This window comes from Microcebus murinus, chromosome 3 (genome assembly GCF_040939455.1).
Source record: "Microcebus murinus isolate Inina chromosome 3, M.murinus_Inina_mat1.0, whole genome shotgun sequence".
NCBI lineage: Eukaryota > Metazoa > Chordata > Mammalia > Primates > Cheirogaleidae > Microcebus > Microcebus murinus.
The window spans coordinates 35,557,914-35,579,303 of record NC_134106.1 but is presented as its reverse complement, the minus strand read 5'-3'; the positions used below and the strand labels follow the sequence as shown (position 1 = coordinate 35,579,303).

Below are 21,390 nucleotides of genomic sequence, written 5' to 3'. Positions count from 1 at the left end.
CCAAAGTGCTAGGATTACAAGCACCAGGAGCCAGACCAAGTATTAAATTCCAGTTCCACCATATACTAGATGGATGTCCTCAGGTAAGTGACCTAACCTATCAGTTTCTTTGTAGATATCATAGAATTATTGTAAACCTCACTGGGCTGTTGTGATGATCAAATGAGAAAATATAAATAAAGGATAATAGTAGTTACTTAATAAATGCTTTCTTCCTCACTAAGAATAAGAAGTAAAACACATGTTTTCTTTTAAACCCACAAACCCAGTCAGCCTTTGCGCTTTCAAAGCTATGGTTTAAGCAAACAACTCCACCACCTAATGGTCTGATGGATTTAGAATGCTGTTTGAGAAAAAACAAAAAATGTTTATTTGGCAAAACATGTTTCAGTTTAATTAAATTTAGAAACATATATTTACAGACAAATATCCTGCAAGTTTATGCAGGCTTTTTTTCTTGTTTAAACAAATGCCAGAAAAAAGTCTCATCAAAACTGGAGTATAATCGCTTCTCGGCCTTTTGGCTAAGATCAAGTGTAGTATCTGTTCTTATCAGTTTAATATCTGATACGTCCTCTATCCGAGGACAATATATTAATTTTTGGAGCAGGGAGATGGAATAGGAGCTTGCTCCGTCCACTCCACGCATCGACCTGGTATTGCAGTACTTCCAGGAACAGTGCACCCCCTCGGGGGATCAAAAAAAAAACAAAACTGGAGTATAATGCATCTGGCTATAGACAGTGTACTTTTGCAATGATTTATCTTTAATATAGAATAATGTGTGCCTTTGGATAACTGCAAATTAATGAGTCTGCCAATTCACTGCAAAAGTTGTGTTCTAAAACATGGCCTATCTTTATGTAAACCTCATTAGGATCTCTTAAAATTATTCTAAAAAAAATAATAAAATAAATTATACTAAAAGAATCCTCACAAAGATTTAATGGCAATCTCAAAACTCAAGGCTTCGGTGAATTAATTTAAAGAATACTTTTTTAACTTGCATCCATAACAAAAGTACTGTTATATATTAGTTCTGTTTGAAACTCTGAACACAGTGTATCATATTCCAATTGGCCTTTGTCATCACACAAGCCACAAGCTCCCACAGTCCTCTCTCTACACCTATATTCCCATCCCTGTGGCCTTCTCCACCACAAATCCTGCCATCAGTCTGCTGACTTCAATATCTAGGTGAAATTCTCATGATAATAATAGCTAGCACTTTTTGTGTGTTTATGATGTGTCAGGCATGGTTCTAACACATATTATATGTTTAAATAATTCATTTAACCCTCCTAACACCTTGTGACGTTGACAATATTATTATATTATCCCCATTTTACAGAAGAGGACACTAAGTCACAGAGCCTGTAAGTAACTTCTTCAAGGTCACACAAGTGGTAAGTGGCAGAGCCAGGACTTGCGCTCAGGCAGTCTGGCTCCTGACACTTGACCTCACCTCTTGGTCACACTGTCTCCACATCCTTGCTCTTTCCATTTCCAATAACCTTCGCTACGCCTCCATTTTTGCCATCCATCCTCTTGGCCATACTCCAGTCCTTTTTTCTTCATTGGGAACAGCTTCACTCCTGCAATTTACATTCTACTCTCTGATCACCACCTCTTCGCAGCTTCCTCTCTCGCTTACTCACCCCACTCCTATTCTGTGACATCATTTATAACTTTAAGTCTCCCGATCTTCCATTTTATTCTGGTTTATCAGTTCCCTCCTGGCCCCTCATCCTTCTCCACCAACCTGGAATCCCATGTTTGATCTCAAAACAACTCTTTTTTTTTTCTTTTTCTTTTTTGAGACAGAGTCTCGCTTTGTTGCTCAGACTAGAGTGAGTGCTGTGGTGTCAGCCTAGCTCACAGCAACCTCAAACTCCTGGGCTCAAGCAATCCTACTGCCTCAGCCTCTCGAGTAGCTGGGATTATGCCCGGCTAATTTTTTCTACATATATTAGTTGGTCAATTAATTTCTTTCTATTTATAGTACAGATGGGGTCTCGCTCTTGCTCAGGCTGGTTTTGAACTCCTGACCTCGAGCAATCTGCCCTCCTCGGCCTCCCAGAGTGCTAGGATTATAGGTGTGAGCCACCGTGCCCGGCCTATAAAACAACTCTTGCTCCAAGGCCCATGATTATGTTTCATTCCTCTTCTTCTAACAAATTCTATCAATAAAAACTTCGTCTCGGCCGGGCGCTGTGGCTCACGCCTGTAATCCTAGCTCTTGGGAGGCCGAGGCGGGCGGATTGCTCAAGGTCAGGAGTTCAAAACCAGCCTGAGCAAGAGCGAGACCCCGTCTCTACTATAAATAGAGAGAAATTAATTGGCCAACTGATATATATATAAAAAATTAGCCGGGCATGGTGGCTCATGCCTGTAGTCCCAGCTACTCGGGAGGCTGAGGCAGGAGGATCGCTTGAGCCTAGGAGTTTGAGGTTGCTGTGAGCTAGGCTGACGCCACGGCACTCACTCTAGCCTGGACAACAAAGTGAGACTCTGTCTCAAAAAAAAAAAAATAAAAAAATAAAAAAAATAAAAAATAAAAAAAAAACTTCGTCTCCATTTGCTTTTAAATAATCCAGTGGAGAATGTGGAAAGAGAGAGAAGGTTATGGGGTTGGGGTATATGAAATAGTATTAGCTATAGTTAATAACTGTTGAAACTGATGATGAATATATGAGGGATCATTTTATTATTCCCTCTGCTTTCACGTAAGTTTGAAATGCCCATAATAAAATATAGATTTCAGGCTGGGTGCGGTGGCTCACGCCTGTAATCCTAGCACTCTGGGGAGCCGAGGCAGGCAGATCGCTCAAGTCAGGAGTTCCAAACCAGCCTGAGCAAGAGTGAGACCCCGTCTCTACTAAAAAATAGAAAGAAATTAATTGGCTAACTAAAAATATATAGAAAAAATTAGCCAGGCATGGTGGCACATGCCTGTAGTCCCAGCTACTTGGGAGGCTGAGGCAGAAGGATGGCTTGAGCCCAGGAGTTTGAGGTTGCTGTGAGCTAGGCTAACGCCATGGCACTCTAGCCCAGGCAACAGAGCGAGACTCTGTCTCAAAAAATAAAATAAAATATAGATTTTATATTTTATATATAAAATATAGATTTCAAATCATCACTTTGATAAGAGATGTGATAAAGTTAGTAAAATGTTAATTGTAGAAAGTACATGGTAGGAATATGGGTGTTACTGTAAATTCTTCTGCCTTTTTTGTATATTTGAAAATTTACATAATAGAATGTTAGAAAAAATTACTATCTTGACATCACTGCAATGAAAATTCTGTGCTTCTATTTCTGGTCATCTGAAAATGTTAGAGAAAAATAACCAATATGCACTTAACTCATTAAAGTCAGGTGGGCCCTCAGTAACAATTATTAATCCTTCTACTTGTCCTTGTGTACATCTTACTTTCCTGAATGATTATTCTCAATCCTTTTCTCCACTCTCAGTAAATAATATTGTCTTATAGAGTAATGTTCATCAGAAAAACTGAGGCCATTAGATGTGATATCACTCAATGTCCCACAAACTTAAATATTCATCTATACACTTTCTCACTTTTCTTCCAGTCCAACCCTTCCCTGCCTGCCCACCCACTTCTTCTGGACTTTGTTCCTAATCACCCACTTCTCCTTTCTCCTGGCTTTTCCCCCTAACTTGGTAAACTCAAGGAATATGTCTTTCCTATCCTCAAAACAAATGCCTGCCCTAGCCCCATGTTCCTTTTGGCTCGATTCTTTCAAATGTGCTGGAAAGTATGGACAGTCCTACAAACTCAAATGCTGCACCTACTCATCTCCCACTCACTGCAATGTGCCTTCTTCCCTGAGCACTCTGCCACACATGACACTGTAGATCAGTCCCTCCTGGTCATATGTTCCCCTCCTTGGCCTCCATGATGTTACTCTCAAGGTCTCTGCATACAGTCCCTTTCTGTGCCCTTCCATTTCTAAGTGTTCTCTTAACAGTCTCCTGCTCTCCCAACCCTACACATTTTCCTGGGTTATTTCTCTCACTTTCATGGTTTCAACTGCCATATATATGCTGATGATTCCTCAAATCCTTCTCTCCAACCCAGCCTTCTCCTCTGATGTGGACTGGTGCTCTGCAGCCTGCTGGATTTCTTAACTAAGATGTCCTTACAAGCTCTAAAAATTGACATATTCCAGAATAACCTTTTAATCCTTCTAAACCTGCTCCTCTTTCCTGAGCTCTTTCTTATCTGCCACCATCTTCCAAAGTCCTTAACAAAACAAATATTCAGGGTCTCCAGCTTTTTCTCCAAAGAACTTGTTCCTATGTAGGTGGCACTGTTCAAGATTCTGTGCCTCTATTCATACTGTCTCTTAGCCTGGGTACCTTCCGTGACCATTCCCATTTGGTATAACTAACTCCTGCTCCTCCTTGAAGATTCAGCACAGGTAAATCTTCTCTGAGAAGTCGTTCTTAATCCCACAGTCTAAATTGTTTCTCTGTGATCTTATGATATATCTCAATAATGGCACTTTACACTTACTATGTAAATAAGCTTATGTACCCCTCTTTCCCAGTAGATTGTGAGGCTCTCTGAGGAATAGGACAGTGGACTATTTATCTTAATACCCTCCAGCACATTGCATTGCATGTGGTAAACTGAGCAAAAAATTTTTGGTTTTTTAAAGAAATGAATTTGCACACAGAAAATGTTCTTCCTAATCATTAAAATAAAAATTACAAGAGTGAATATGCAGAATCAAACTAGTCAAGTTCTTAATATCTAACTATATTATTCCGTACTTAATAACAATGTGACAACCTGAAAAAAACTTCCTCCCCTCCAAAGTTTTCAAATGCTATTCTACAACATCTCAAATTGCAGCCTCGGAACAAGTCACTCAGAATAAATGAGGGAAGTTTTTCTCTTATAAGGCTCTGAGGATGAAAATATGGGGGTGGACAAGTTTTCACAAATGATAGGAAGGAAATTTAATAAGCATCCTATCTACAAACCCTAATGGTTTAGTCATCTCAGAATCACATCAACTCATAATCATTTAAAATGCAATTGTGAAATGGGAAACAGAATCACAGAAATGTACTATGAGCAGAAATAGACAATATCATTCTGATAAAGTAAAAACAAGCAAACAAACAAACAAACAAACAAACCCACCTAATTGTGGGAGAAGTAATAAACTCTTAGCCACAGGATCATATTATACTCCCAGGGTTTGATACTAGAAGAAAGCTCACTAATATGAATTATTGTAAAAAATGTGATTTAAAGTAGCACTGTGTTCACTGGGGAAAAAATACATTTGTACAATAGCAGGGAGTTAGCCCATCAGTAACTGATAAAATATTTTCATAGTAATGTTTTGGAAAGAACATAGTATACATCTCTTTGTTTAATGCAATGGTGAATTCTTTCTTACCTTTACTATACTTGGTCAGTCTACAAATATTACTAAATAGCACCCAACTATATTCCCACATTATTATTAAGGATAAATTACAAGGTAACATAGCTCCTCTACATTTAAATTTTTCACTGCCTATGTAACAGAGTGCATGAGCGATGAGTGATTATGTGTATGTAAATATCTTATTGTATTTTTCTAAAAGTGACCAATAGGACTTTTTAACATTTTAAAATAATATTAAGTATAAGTCAATACTTATTTGTTCTAAAAAAGTTAGAAAACAGAATTAAGCAAAATCAAATCAAATCACATAAAGATAACCAATATACTTATGATGTATGTATTCAGACATTTTTATATGAATATGTATAACAAATATGGGATAATAATGTATTACTGAAACTGCTCTTATCACCAAAGAATACATCATAACATATTTCTATAGTATTAAATATTCTTTTACAAGATTGAAAAGGCTGAATAAGGAAGCATTATATTATTGTATAAACAGTTATATAAGCTATACCTGACCCTATACATAAGTTGATCTTAATTTTTCTTTATTATAAACCATGCTATACAAGCAATATTCCTGGAGTAATGAAAATATTCTTATATCTGGAAATTTGGGAATAGAGTGAAAGTAAATATTTTTAAAACTCATCAGACTCTACACTTAAGATTTGTGCAATTCAGAGTATGTTAATTTTACCCCATTTTAAAAATAACAAAAAAAAAATACTGTGATTGACATCCTCACACTAAAATTGTTTGTAAATTAAGACCATTTCCTAAGGATAAATTTCTTGAACTGAGATTGGTAGATCAAAGGATATGCATATATATGTTTTTAAAATATGTGATATTCATTTGAACATTCAAAAATATTTACTGAGTTAATACTTTGGCCAAGACATTGCCAAATTGCCTTTCAGAGTAATACTCTCACTAGCAGATTTCTTAATCTGTGGCAATACAAGGTTCCAAAATTTTTAAAAATGTCTTTCCTTTCACATTTTTTAAGTTTTTTTTATTTTTTGAGACAGTCTTGCTCTGTGGCCCTGGGTAGAGTGCAGTGGCATTATGGTTCACTGCAACCCCACCTCCTGGGCTTGAGCAATCCTTCTACTTTAGCCTCCTAAATAGCTGGTACTAAAGGCATGCACCACAAGGCCAAGCTAATTTTTCTATTTTTATCATAGTAGAGACAGGGTCTTGGTCTTGCTCAGGCTGGTCTTGGAACTCCTGAGCTCAAGCGATCCTCCGATCCTCCTGCCTTGGCCTCCCCAGAGTGCTAGGATTACAGGCGTGAGCTACCACGCCAAGCCTCTTTCACCACATTTTTAAATACACATCTATTATTTGAATGTACACTTTTAAAAATTATTAGTGATCATGAAATGTTTTTCCATAAGCTTATTGATCATTTGTATTTTTTCTCATCTCTACTATCTCTATTTCTTTCCCATTGAGTTTTCTGTTCGATTTCCCCACTCTGGTATTCATCCTTTACTTACTGATTAGACAAAGCTTGTTAAATTTTAAAGATATTAACTGGCTGTCAGATGTTTCAAATACTTTTTGAAAGTTTTTCATCCTTCTTCTCAAAATCATGCTTATATAATTTTTGATAGAGCATTTACATTTTTATGTATTATAGTTAAATTTGTCATTTTTCATCTTTATTGTTCTTGTCTTGGTCATTGTACTTAAAACAACTTTCCCCACCCCAAGATAATATAAATATTTGCTAACACCCACTTTTCATAAGTAGGGCTAATCTGCATAGTTACCTGGGACATTGCTATGCACCTGAGGTTCCTACCTTAGTGAGCAATCCCTTCACAGTTGGTTTGCCCTCAGGCTGCAGGAAAAGTGGGTTGGCAGCTTGTACTCGAAGAACATTCTGTAACACCTTAATCCATTCTTCCAATATATTGGGAGAATCTGCAGTCAGATAGTATGTGTGTTTTTCAGTGGTTAACTAAAATGGGATGAGAGGGATATGAGAGGAAATTGTAAACATTTGGGATTATTAGCATTTCCTTGTCCATTCTTCAAACATCATTATTTAACATGGAAACAAGTATGCTAAACCTTGAGTCCTAGGTTCCATAATAAATAAATGACTCCATATGATTTAGAATATTTTAACCACTTTGTGGAAATTATAATAATTAAATTTTTATAGAGATAATTTTTTACCTTCAGTTTACTTTAAAATATTTCATAGCATTAAACTTTGGGGTCATGATTTTATGTTGTTTAATTGTCATATTTTCCTTTTCTCCCTTAAATGTGCTATAGGCTCCTGGTTGTTGAAATGAGTAACAGAATAATTGAAGACTATAATAAAATAACACATTTTTTAGCAATTAAAGAGAAGGGATTTTTATATAAATGAATAAAATCAACTATAAATAAAATGAGAAGACCTTGCATTGATCATCTATTACTTTACTCATAATAACTTTCCAGTTTCAAATTAACCACACTGCAAATTTTCTAGAGATTTTAGATGTTTGCAAATGATTCTTAACTGCCATACCCCAAGACAAAGCTTTCTCTGATTCTCCTTTCTGAATTTTTGAGTTTTCAGGTATAATCCACTGGAAACATTGATAATGTACCTTTCTAGCAAATGTTGTCTTCTACCCTCCAAAGAAGCAATACAAGAAAATAATGGTTATTGAAAGCATTTCAGAAATAAAGTATCTGAATTTAAATTACATATACCAGACTATCTCAATAGCCCACATTTTAAATGTAACAGCTTTTGGGAAAAACTGGCCAATGTGTGGGGTAAAATGGGCAGCAGGACCTCTATGGAGTGAGCTGGAAGGAGAACCTCTCTGCTCACCAATATCTTTCCCACTTAGGTGTTATGGTATCTGAAGTTCATATAAAAACTGTTATTTTCCAATTCTGTATTACAATAAGATACAAACACTTCTGAATTTAATAGTACATTATGCAACTAACATCTTATTGGGAATTCATTTATCAGATAACCCTTCCCTAAAATAGCATAACAGTTTGAGAGCTGAAAATACCTGGAAGATTAAATGCGAGGAAAGAAGAATATAAAGGAAGAAAGGTAAAGAATATGTAGTGGGAGCTGTCCAACACAAACAGCTTATATTATAGATTAATTATAGCTAATGTTACAGATTTACTAAAAAGTCTGGGAGTTTCACATACTTTTGAGGCATCAAACTGACCCAAAGTCATTAAAGGAATATTGAATTACCCAATGTCCTTTCCATTAGCTAGGATAATTAAGAATTGAGTTTTGCATGATACAAAAAAAAAAAAAATTACGTACCTGAACTGTTTGTTTGTTATCACCTCTTAAAATACTGCAGGATGTACTAAGTTCAATGTGGCCCTGGGGTTTTCTAATTACATCGCTCTGTATGAAAGGAAGAAAATCAAATGTAAAGTGATTAACTTTAATAGTAATAATAATAAATGTTTTGTATTATTAATTACATTACAGAGAAGAAAATCAATCAGGAGTTTGATTTATAGTTTGAGGAATTCACTTCTAAATAGTAAGCACTTTCCACTCACCGGAGATTTGTAGTAAAGCAATTCACCACCTTTTAGAACAAACCATCTCCGCTTCCATGTCTTGACTTTACCACTCATTTTTAATAAATAGCCAGATTTTTCCAGTGGTTCCTAATTTTAAAAGATTTAAAAACATTTTTTAAGTTTCCTTTTGGAGGCTCAAACTAACTGATTCATTAATCTTTAAATATCTGATTCAGTGCTTACATTTTTCCCATTATCACTAGAAGATGAACAAGTTTTAGGGAGCTTCTGCTCTGGCTGTGAGTACTCTGTGTCTGTGGAGTACGCATCAGGAGGAATAGCATAATCACTTTCAGAAGCCACAGAGGAGAGAGACACACCTAAAAGAACAAAGAAATAAATCGAGTCAATATTGGTGGTCCAAATGCCAGATCTGAGCTCTCCTATGGAATGCAACTATTCCTAAAAGATAAGCCTCCCTAGACTAGATTTACTTTCATTCCTTTGGCCATGAAGGGGTAGGGACTGTCATGCAAATCTCCAAGAAGGTCAAAGGAACATGAATAATATTTTGGAATGATTACAACCACAGCTATTTTTACATATATAAAATATATACAATAGTACTGATGTATATTTTGTTAAGAATTAAAAATACATGTATGTACACATTGATGTGTAGGAAAATACATGTGAAACCTTAATTTATAGAGAGTTTCACAATCACATTTTAAACCGCTTAATATCTGTAATCACTTTTAAAGTAACTTTACATTTTAAAAAAATACAATTTCAGTAGTACTTTTCATGTAATTCTAATAAACTACTAAATACTTTACAGATTTAAAAAATCTTTCATAAAAGAGAAGCAATAAGATCTAAAGATATAAACAGACTATTTCATTTGCCAACAACTATAAAGCAAAATTCAATGGAATATTTTCAAAATAATTCACTTGACTTTATAGAAAATTACTTGCGAGTTGCAAGCCACATTGGAGGGTCACTACAATTGGTGATGTAGAATATTCTAAATAAAATCAAGGACTTAGGTCATTATTTATTATAATATCCAGCTATTTTTAAAGTGTTTAGTGATATTTAATGTCACTCTCATAACACTACTCTTTATTTGACTGAGACAGCATTCATAACAGTTATGATACTATCTTTATTTTTCATAGAATAACAAAAATTTGGATCTATAAGGGACCTCAGAGATTGTCTTGGCTAATACCCTAATTCTCTAAGGAGACTAAGACCCAGAGATTAAAGAATTTGTCCAAAGTCACATAGTTAGGAAAGAGCAATATTGGAGTATAAATCTTAGGCTCCTAGTCCCAGGGCCAGCGTGCCAGGCACTCTCCTAGGTGCTAGGGATAAAGCAACAAAAAACAGAAAAATTTTGGCCCTTATAGAACATAGATTCTAGTGGAGGGAGACCAATGACAAACAGGCAGTAAGTGCTATGGAAAAATAAAAATAGAACACATGAAAGGGAATAAAATGAGCCAGCCATAAAAGGACAAAGGATTGCAATTTCAATGTGTGGCCACGGTGGATTTCACTGAGAAAGCATTGTTTGAGCAATGTACTGAAGGAGGTGAGGAGGTCATCTATCTAGATATCTGGGAGAAAAATACCAGGTGGAGGAAACACCAGTGCAAAAAGTCCTGAAGGAGGCCCAGTGAGGCCAAAACTGAGTAAGGAAGGAAAAAGGAGGAGATAAGGTCAAATATCTTATATCTCATAGCCATCATAAGGCGCCACTGCAGTCTTTTGAGCAAAAATGTGCCATAACCTGATTCTGGCTGTAGTTAGGGGGGTAGGAGGAAAGTGAGAGCAAGAAGACCAGTGGAAGGCCAGGCTTGGTGCCTCACACCTGTAATCCTAGCACTCTGAGAGCCGAGATGGCTCAAGGTCAGGAGTTTGAAACCAGTCTGAGCAAGAGCGAGACCCTGTCTCTAGTAAAAATAGAAAGAAATTAATTGGCCAACTAAAAATATATAGAAAAAATTATCCAGGCATGGTGGCACATGCCTGTAGTCCCAGCTACTCGGGAGGCTGAGGCAGGAGGATCGCTTGAGCCCAGGAGTTTGAGGTTGCTGTGATCTAGGCTGATGCCACAGCACTCTAGCCCAGGCAACAGAGTGAGACTCTGTCTCTAAATAAATAAATAAATAAATAAACAAATAAATAAATAAATAACCAGTGGAAGCCCAAAACGTTAACCAGATGAAAGCTGAGCAGCTCCAGTTGAAGCTGAGGGATTTGGAAGTACCCAGCAGTTCCATGGAACACAATTTGGAAACCAAGAGAGATGCCATATTGCATTAAAGGCCTTTATAAAATAAAGATGTCATTTAGTGGCATTAGATCTCTCTGTAACCTCCACTTATACCCAAAATTTCTTCAACGTCCACTAAAAATCAGAGATACAACCAAAGTAAAGTTTTGGTTGGTTTCCACTTTATTATTAGATTAAAGAACAAATTTTCAGGTACATTTTCTGCCATTTAGCAGGATGACAAATTGAGCTGAAATAAGTCTATCCCACAAATTATCCAATATGTCACACAGTAACTATAAAAATAAACCTCATTTTGGCCAATTTCCTCACTTTATTCCCACAATAAAGTGATGTCTCTCTTACAGACAAGATAAGGGTAAAACCAAACCAAAAAAAAAAAAAAAAAGATTATATAATTTGTCTGGAATCACGGAGAATTAAGAAGAGAATTAGAACTAGAACATAAATGTCTCAATCCTAGGCTAACGCTCTTTTCAATATGGTTTAACACAAGTTCTTTGATTTTTTTTTAAAAAGCCTCTTATGGGGATGAAGTTGCCTTGTATGCCTTTGATTTTCCCTCACCTCGTTTCATGGCTCTAGGGCTGCCTGGCCCACTCCTGCTGCGTGTGTCTGACTCTGACGTCCGGGAGCTAGATCTGGAGCTGTCTTCTTCCTCTGACCCGGAGGAGTCATCCAGGAAAGGGCTGTTACTTATCTGAGTTGCTTTCTAAAGAAAAGCAGAACAGCTTCCCTGTATTCATTCCTAAAGTTACCTCTCTCTTTAGATATAGAATGTTTTACAGGAAGAGGTCTTAATATATGATTTTTTAATAGGAAGTCAAGAATATATTTTGCCATTGTCAAAGTCATGTTTCTAATTAGCAAGGCTTTTGTCAATTATGAAAGATTCCTGAAAACATAAGGTTGTCAATACCAGATGATCCTTATTTAGGTACTTCAAGCAAGAAAGGAGTACCCTGGCACTGACACAAGGATCCTCCTAAAGTAGCAGTTTTCATTACATCATTAATAATATGTCTCTTTAAACAATTAACAGCCATGAGTAGTCAGGGGAATCACATGGGACACAACAAAAGTAGACTCAGACCTTTAATACTCTGATAAGATTAAGTATCATCTCCAGAACTTTCCATTTCTTCTTTTTTATAACATATTAAATATGAACATCTAAAACTCTCTATAAAAGAAGAGTCTGTGTAAAATGTTAAGAATGGAATCTGGAGCTTGAATAAACAGTTTTCTTGATCCATCAATGAAGAGAACCATATGCTTAACAGTAACAATAATGAGTTACCCCCTTCAAAGTTGTATACACTGGGGTTGTCATATTCTTATATATCAGAGATGTATAAAGTCCCGATGTAGTATATGAAAGCACTGCAACAGAATCTGAAACAGAAAACAACATTTTTAAAAAATAAAACCTTCTAACAATTAATAGCATATTGGTCTATTTCTTATGAATATGAATTAATATAATTTCAAGTTAAAGACATATTAGATGAACAGATGTGATTACTAATTAGTCTACTTTATGAATTATAGCATTTACAGGTTTATTTATGTACTTTTTTACATTTTTTTTTTTAATTTCCTCATGTGTTCTAGTTCCTCAGCTAGACTATAGGCTCTTTGAGAGCAAGAACCACAGCTTTTATTTCTTTGGCATCTCCATACACACCTAGCTCAGGCTGGACAGAACTAAGTATAATCAACTGCTTACTGATTGATTCAGTGAGTAGTATGGTATGAAGATGATCTCTGACTATTCATAGCCCTATTACTAATATGGTATTAAAACATCAACCTTCTTAAGCTTTTATCAGATGAATCTGATGTTGAAAGATTAGAATGGTAAGAACAGAAAATAGCTGAAAAGGAACAGAACATTAATGGTTACCTGTAAGATAAGAATTAGTGGTGGGATAGAGAGGGGCTGGTAGAAAGAACCACAGGAAAATTTCTCTTTTTATTCCATACAGTTGTCTGTTGTTTTATTTTTTGTAACGGGCAAGCATTGTTTCTTTAAGGGAAGGAAGGAAGGAAGGAAGGAAGGAAGGAAGGAAGGAAGGAAGGAAGGAAGGAAGGGAGGGAGGGAGGGAGGGAGGGAGGGAGGGAGGGAGGGAGGGAGGGAGGGAGGGAGGGAAGGGAAAGAAAGGAAAGAAGGAAAGAATGGAGAATGTGTTTTAAATCCTGAAACAAAAGAATACAGAGATCAATATTTTTTTTTGAGATGGAGTCTCGCTCTGTTGCCTGGGTTAGAGTGCCATGGCGTTGGCCTAGCTCACAGCAACCTCAAACTCCTGGGCTCAAGCCATCCTTCTGCCTCAGCCTCCCAAGTAGCTGGGACTACAGGCATGTGCCACCATGCCCGGCTAATTTTTTCTATATATTTTCAGTTGGCCAATTAATTTCTTTCTATTTTTTAGTAAAGACGGGTCTCACTCTTGCTCAGGCTGGTCTTGAACTCCTAACCTCGAGCGATCCTCCCACCTCGGCCTCTCAGAGTGCTAGGATTACAGGTGTGAGCCACCATGCCTAGCCTATTTTTTATAATTTTAAATAGTCAAAATGCCAGTTTCTCTGCCTTAGTTTCTTTCAGGTAAAATCATACATCAGTATTGAAGATATTTGTGTCTATCTACTGAGTAAAATGAATATCAATTTTAAAATATAAATCAGCAACCTTAGAAATCATTTGTTGAAAGTTTATGTAATTCTATATATTCCAATGACTTTACACATTTAGTAAGTTTTTGGCTAGTGAAACAGCAATATAAAATCCCTGACTTTTTAAAATATTTTTTTATTGTGGTAAATAACACATAACATGAAATTTACCAACTTATCCATTGTTAAGTGTACAGTTCAGTAGTGATAAGTGTATTCACATTGTTGTAAAAGAGACCTCTAGAACTTTTCCATTTTGCAAATATCCCCTTATCCCCTGGCAACAACCATTCTATTATACTTTCTGTTCCTATCAATTTTACTACTTTAGATGCCTCATTTAAATGGAATCATAGAGTATTTGTCTTTTTGTGAGTGTACTGTGTTTTTCTATTATACTATTACTTAGCATAATATCCTCAAGGTTCATGCACATTGTAGCATGCAAAAGCACTTACTTTTATTCACATTCTCCATATTGAAAGCCTCAGACATTCGAATACCTGATTTGGCTACAGCATAAATTCTGCTTTCCTAATGTAAAAGAGAGATTTGAACAGGGTATTTAAAGCAAATAAATGATTACTTTTGATACAATTGTTTTTCTTTTCTTCCTCATTTATTATTCACCAGTGTATAGCATTATTATAAAATAGTATCAGGGCCAAGTAAAATATGCTATTGTGAATAATACTGCAGAGATTTCTTCTATCCATTAGTCATTCCATTATTTATCTTTGTTCCCAAATTTTTGGCTAGTATTTTAAATTCTTTCAAAGACAGGGAAAAAATAAGAGAAAGCTTATTCGAAATCACTGATTACATGTAAACACTACCTTCAATATTCTTACCATACTAGATTATAGTTAAAGAAAAAAGAAAGAAAAGAAAAACCTTGAATGACTGTAGCATGAAGCCAAAAACCATTCATAATCATTGACTACACATAAACACCACCTTTAACATTCTACGAATTTGGAACATGGTTTAAAAAAAAAAAAGGAAAAACTCGAAGTCAGAAATCATAGAGTAGCATTAAATGCTATCACTTTCTTATTTCAATGTACTTTTCAATCAAGTAGAAGAAATAGCTAAGGTCAAACATGTAAGCATGTAAGAATTGCAATGGAATTTATATTATCTTGTTCCAAAAGTAGGTTACTTTGTTTTCTCTTTTTCTCTGACAGAGACCTCAGAAATAGGTCTGGAAAAGCTTTCAACCCTACCCTATAAGGAAAGGGACCCCAGGTGGCTCTTAATGCATAGATCACCAGGTCTTGAATTTTGTAGTAGGTCTAACCTGGGCATAGTTGACTGGATCAGGACATAGTGGGCAACTAAAGCTGTCCTCTTCAGGCTGGCCGGCAGTCTGAGAAGGAGCTGGCATGAGATCTCTATCAGGGACACTTGAGATTGAAGAGTGGCTGACTGAATAAATCAGATGCAGTTTCTTTGAGCGTGTGATTGGGAGATACATGCACAAACACAAGCCAGAAGAGTGGGCAGAATAGAAAGACATAAAAATAAGGCAGTAAGCAGATGTGAGGCAGATAGAAGCCATGACAGAGTCGGGGAGAGTAGTTAGTAGGAGAAGAAAGAGAATCACCATAGGCCTGAGAGGACAAGCTGAGCCACTGGAGCAGAGGCAATGGGTGTCATCTGTTTCTAAGGAGCTGACTTGACTATCAGAGGTGCTGCTGAATCATCACTTGTTGTCCTACTACACTGATTATTATATTTTGAATGATATTCCAGTTCAATAAGGATACATTATGCCCTAAAATAAACTCCTAAAAATCCTTAAAATAAACTCATATTAATTGAGGTAACTAAAACACATCTCTTTTCCTTGAAACCTGAAAATACCTAGCAAACACAGAAATTAAACTTGGTCAGTCTGCTGGAAGGCTTTTTCAGGAATAGCTTCATTAGAGTAGAGGAGGAGAAAAGAGAAAGGAAAAAAAGTTGTAAAATGGTTTGCCAAATAAAACAAACTTGAAAGCCTAACTTAAATCTCTGAAAATCTCAATATAATAAAAAAGGCAAAATTTTGACTTCTCAATGCCTACAGGATAAAATAATTGGAATTCCAGAGATTCACATGCCATTAACTTCCACTTTTTTTGTGCCATCCAGAATTTAGTAATAAACTCCAGACAGTTTCATGTGAATACTGAAATGAAATGTCCTCTTGAAAGCAAATAAGAACAGATACATCTTAAGGTCTGAATTTATACAAGGAAAACACAGCTGCCCTAATTTGCTTAAAATTACCTCAGTCATGAAATAAAAAAAATAACAGAATATGATTCCAAAAACCAAAAATCCTGCAACCCAGATGTTTACCTGGAGGCAAAGGTTAAATTATGCCAATATGTGAAGAAAAAATTAAACCTGTAAGAATTGATCACTTTGCCTGGTTTCAAATATAGGAAGAATTTTTTTAATCTAGCAATATAGATATTCCTAAGAAGAATCACACAATTGATCAGTTAATGATCATATTAATGGTCAATGTTTCAAGGGAAGAAGATTCAATATATTCTAGATCTGTAGAAGGATGCTTTGGTTAAAGCAATGGATATATAAGCTCATGAAGAAAATTAAATTTCTCTGAAAGCCAATTGAGTAAAGGACTATGTTCAAAACCTGATGACTAAGAATAGTTAATTGTCCTGGTTCAGAATTAACCCAAAAGTATCAGTTAGGGGGAACTCTTCTTCCCTATCCCCCAGTATTTCTTTCCCTGTGGAGGGAACTCCAGTAAATGAACACTCCTCATCTCTCTCCACCCATCATCCACTTTCTCCCCTCCAAGACAATGAGTAGCTTAATGTGATTGGTAAGCTTAGAGAGAGAAACTAGTACATGGAGCTCAGCACCTTCCTCTTTCCTTTCTCATGAGAAGTAGCTACCTGCAGGAAACAAGCATCTGTTTTGTTTCTTGTGGTTTTAAGTTTTAGAGGAGCATGGCCACACTGGAAGAAGCCTGTGGTGGTCCAGTGCTGCCTGGGACTGGGTGAATAAATCTAGCTAATTCTGAAGTTCAGTACTGGAAAGCTCATTTGCCCACCAATTCTCTATAATCAGTTTTATCAGTAAATAAGATAATATTTTAATCTCCCATCTGTCTTATCATTGTCTTATTTCTCAACTGATTCAGAACTCAATGGGGGAAGAGAAGAGGAAATTATATTGTGAAAACTGGAAAACGTCTGAACAAAGTTGGATTTGAAAAGGAACAGGAAAAGAAGTAAAACCTGAAAATGAGTGTTGAGGAAAATCTACTGTGTCTGTGTTGCACAAAGCAATATAATTACCCAAGAAGGAAAACGGTGCAAGGGAGGAGTTGGAGGTTTGCTACATGCTGCCTTCTTTGCAGAGTCACAGATTTCCTGCTCATCTGAACATGGAGATTCCAGGGCGTCACAGGAAAATAATCCATCATCACAACTCGTGTCCATATTCTCTAAAATTTCTGTATTGTCACCATCAACTAGATCAAGATCAGTTTCCTGAGGTCTCAGTGGTCGTATCATGCTTATCGCATTTCTGTTTGTACCAAACATCCTGTCAGAACTTAACTGTGGCTGGCTTAAGTGCCTTTTGGCTAGTGCTACACTTATACTGAAAACATTAGGAATCCTTAGCTTTGGGGGTGGCAGGTTTGATGAAGGCACTAATTGTGTTCCTTTTCCAGGGAGTGAGTTAGGATGTTTTGGAGTTAAAGCTGGGGTCAAAATAGGGCTTGGGGTGTTGGCCTCACTTGATGAAGATGAATAATCCAGTCTCTGAGACTGAAATTTTTTATTCAGTTCATCTGAGGAACTATCTTGTTCCTTTTTACTTGATTCAGAATTTCCCTTTCCAAGAAAACTATTCTGAGCTTTCCATTGTGCCTCCTGTTGCCAAGAATAAAGCTTCTTGTGTTCTGGTCTCTTTATGCCAAAAGTCTCTTCTTCAAATATGGAACTACTGTCATCAGATGCTGTCAGATACGTCTCGCTCCCCGTCCTGCTGCACTGGACTCCTTCTTCTGATGTGTGACTGGAAAGGGTGGACGTGCACCTGGACTTGGATCTTCCTTTGCTCCCGTCTTCCTCATCAGAACTCCAGTCACTCACTGGAGCTCCCAAATTCTGTGATATGCCCCCCTCTGTTCCAAAGCTTGTCCTTGTATTCCGATTCTGTTCTGAGCCACAAGGAGTTTGATGTGATGTTCTCTGGCCTCTGCTGTTTTCTAGAACTTGGTTATCAACAGACTTTTCTGGAATTTCCATTTCTAGAAAAGGATAGATCATATCAGCACATTGCCTTTAATAATCTTTCTGTACATTTAGCTTTATGGAACTACACTGTTGAAACTGGCAATTTCATATGAATAAAAGTAATTTACATTATCCTTTGTTAGCTATATGATCTTTTTAAACAAAAGCTTGAAAACTATAAGTTTTATGTAAAACACAGAGTCCTAACACTTCAATGTAATAGTTTTGAAATTCAACTTTTTTTTTTTTTTTACAAAGAAACATGCTGGGGAAAAAACTGACAACAGTGTACAGAGAGAAAATAAAGAGAAACAAAATGTAAAACAAGGTAATTTGACTACCAAAGAAAGTAGCCATAAGAAAAATGAACGCCATTAATTTTTTTTAGAAGCAATGAAAATGACAACCTTCTTTCAACTAAATTTCAAAATTATCATAAAGTAAATAAACTTAAGCATTATAAATACAAAGCTATTGTTTAAGAAACAAACTTTGCACCCAAGCATCAATACATGAAATATGCAAAATCATGAAGAAAACATAAACATGGAAAAGCTTTCCTTGTTCTAGTTTTGATTTAATCATAACTACAAAGTATGTTTTTATAATAACACTCTTAAAAAAATGTCTTTAGGTGTGGCTTATTTTTATTTATAACATAATAGAATAAACCAATGGTTTCATAAACAATGAATTAAATCTTTAGACTGAAGAGTAGAAAAGAAACTTTGAAAATATGAAAAACATACATAGGGACTTCATAATTAAGGAACTAGAGGCTGAATAAATAAACTCTAAAATTTGGTATCAGGTAGTTTGTTAACTTTGCAAGTGAGCAAGAGCTTTAGAGCAGGCAACCTCAGCTGTACTCAACTGACTTGGAAAGGGGAAAGGAAATTAAAATGGGTCCTCAAAAAAGAAAATGCAAGTAATACACTGAAAGCAAGGAGCAAAGGAGCCTTCTGATTGGAAAAACATGCAGTTGTCATAATTTCATAACCAAGCATAGACACTAGAGAGAGATAGCTTTTAGGGTTGTAATTTTTCTCATTTGGAGGAAGGAAGCTGGAACTGAAAATAGCAAAGCCTCTCTAAAGTATTTGGGAAAAGTCAACAAAAGAGATTCACTAGAGATGGCAAACCCAGCAGATGCACAACAAAGCAAAATTTAGAGGGGCTTTAAGACTAAAAGAAGAGGAGAAATCTGCACACAGAACCAGGGTTTAAACATCTAAGTAAACATTTTCCCTTTGAAGCAATAAAGGGAAAGTCAAAGCAGTCACTAAATTATCCTTTAGGTCTTTTCTTTATAAATTTGCTATGCCATATTTAATTTCCTGCTTAATATTGGGTAATTTTTTATATTTTAAACAAATAATGAAAAGAAAATTCATAGTTCTAATCTGAAACTCAGCTAAAGCAAGTACAGCATCTTGTAGATAGGAATATAAACTTTTAACTTTTATTTATTTATTTATGTATTTATTTTTAAGAGATGAGGTCTCGACATGTTGCCCAAGCTGGCTTCAAACTCTTGGGCTCAAGTAATTCTCCCGCCTCAGCCTCATGAGTAGCTGGGACTATAGGCACGGGCCACTGCAGCTCGCTTTTTAGATATCACTTCCACCTACTGCGGGAAAAGTATTAAGAAGGGAAAATCAGCAGAGTGCAGTGGCTGTAATTTCAGCATTTTGGGAGGCCAAAGTGGGAGGACTGCCTGAGGCCAGGAGTTCGAGACAAGCCTGGGCAACAGAGCGAGACCCCTATCTCTACAAAAATAGAAATGGTGGCATGGTGGTTCATGCCTGTAGTCCCAGCTACTCAGATGTCTGAGACAGGAAGATTACTCCAGCCCAAGAGTTTAAGGTTGCAGTGAGCTATGATTGCAGCACTTTACTTCAGCTTGGGCGACAGAATGAGACCCTCCCAAAAAATAAACAAATAAATAATTAATTTTTTTTGAGACAGGTCTTGCTCTATTGTCTAGGGTAGAGTGCAGTGGTGTCATCATAGCTCGCTACAACCTCAAATTCCTGGGCTCCAGAGATCCTCCTGCCTCAGCTCCCAAGTAGCTAGGACTACAGGCTCACACCACTACACCAGGCTAATTATTCTATTTTTTGTAGAAAGGGGGGTCTCGGACTCCTGGCTTCAATCAATCCTCCCATCTAGGCCTCCCGAAGCACTAGGATTACAGGTGTGAGCCACTGCACCCAGCCTAAAATTTTAAAATAAATAAAAACAAATGGAAAATCAGTTTCTCCTACACATCACTGGCAAAGACTCTCAGAAAACACAAAATAATTACATACACAAAGTTAAATGCTGTATTGCTCTTTAGAAATACTCTCATAAGATACCAAGTTGTCAGAAAAAAAATACACTATATTTAGATTAATCTTAGCAAATGATTTGTCCTTTAAAAAATTGCCAAAGTAAATTCCTGTAGTCCATAAATACCTTCTATGTCTTTTCCTTCAGAGAACTCAGGTTCTTTAGATGAAATTTTGCGCATTTCCTCAGCTTTTACTACTTTAGGAGGACTCCTTGCTCGAGATAAAAAGCAGCCAAAGGTCAAACTGCTCAGGCGCTGGCCTTCTGAAAGCTTCAGTGTAGAGACAATGGACGTTTTCTTTCCTTGAATTTCTGCAAGGTCATTAATCAAAATTAAGATTTGAATATTTTTATAGAAGTTTGTTAAACACAGAACCAAAGCATATTAAAAACCTGAAAAAAATCACTCTTTATACCAGAAAAAAACCTGAAGTTCATCTTTATTTACATATAAAAACACTGAACCTTCAATGATGAGCATCACATGCCTATATTTACAATCTGGGCCAGCCCAGTGGCTCACACCTGTAATCTCAGCACTTTTTGGGAGGCCAGGGCAAGAGGATCACTTGAGCCTAGGAGTTAAGAGCTTCAGTGAACTATGAGTGCACTTTGTCCAGCTTAAGCAACAAAGCGAGACCCTCTCTCAAAAATAAATAAATAAATAAAACCTGTTGTATATATTTTGAATGTTCAAAATATTTTTTAACTGCAGAGAGGAAAAATATCTAATCCCTTTAAGAGTAGTTAGTTCTCAATCAAAATAAACAAAAAACAGATTATAAATAACTAGAGAGTTATAACTTCTTGTAAAATCAAGTGTTGATAAATATCAGTTAA

General features: G+C 36.3%; 1 protein-coding gene and 1 non-coding gene across 2 annotated transcripts in view; one reads left to right on the top strand and one right to left on the bottom strand.

Moving 5' to 3' along the window:
- The window catches only part of PLEKHH2 (pleckstrin homology, MyTH4 and FERM domain containing H2), a 112,097-nt gene that overhangs the window by 52,301 nt on the left and 38,406 nt on the right, over positions 1–21,390 (bottom strand). Inside the window, exons 7-15 of the mRNA XM_012756344.2 lie at positions 20,677–20,862; positions 17,269–18,230; positions 14,407–14,482; positions 12,573–12,667; positions 11,840–11,984; positions 9,208–9,344; positions 9,001–9,111; positions 8,753–8,839; positions 7,253–7,411 (exon numbers count right to left, since the gene is read on the bottom strand). Coding sequence (XP_012611798.1) covers positions 7,253–7,411; positions 8,753–8,839; positions 9,001–9,111; positions 9,208–9,344; positions 11,840–11,984; positions 12,573–12,667; positions 14,407–14,482; positions 17,269–18,230; positions 20,677–20,862 — 1,958 coding nt within the window. The remainder of the gene's footprint in view (positions 1–7,252; positions 7,412–8,752; positions 8,840–9,000; positions 9,112–9,207; positions 9,345–11,839; positions 11,985–12,572; positions 12,668–14,406; positions 14,483–17,268; positions 18,231–20,676; positions 20,863–21,390) is intronic.
- Positions 505–690, top strand: LOC142870220 (U2 spliceosomal RNA). The gene has a single exon (XR_012918667.1). It is a non-coding gene; the product is annotated as a U2 spliceosomal RNA (small nuclear RNA).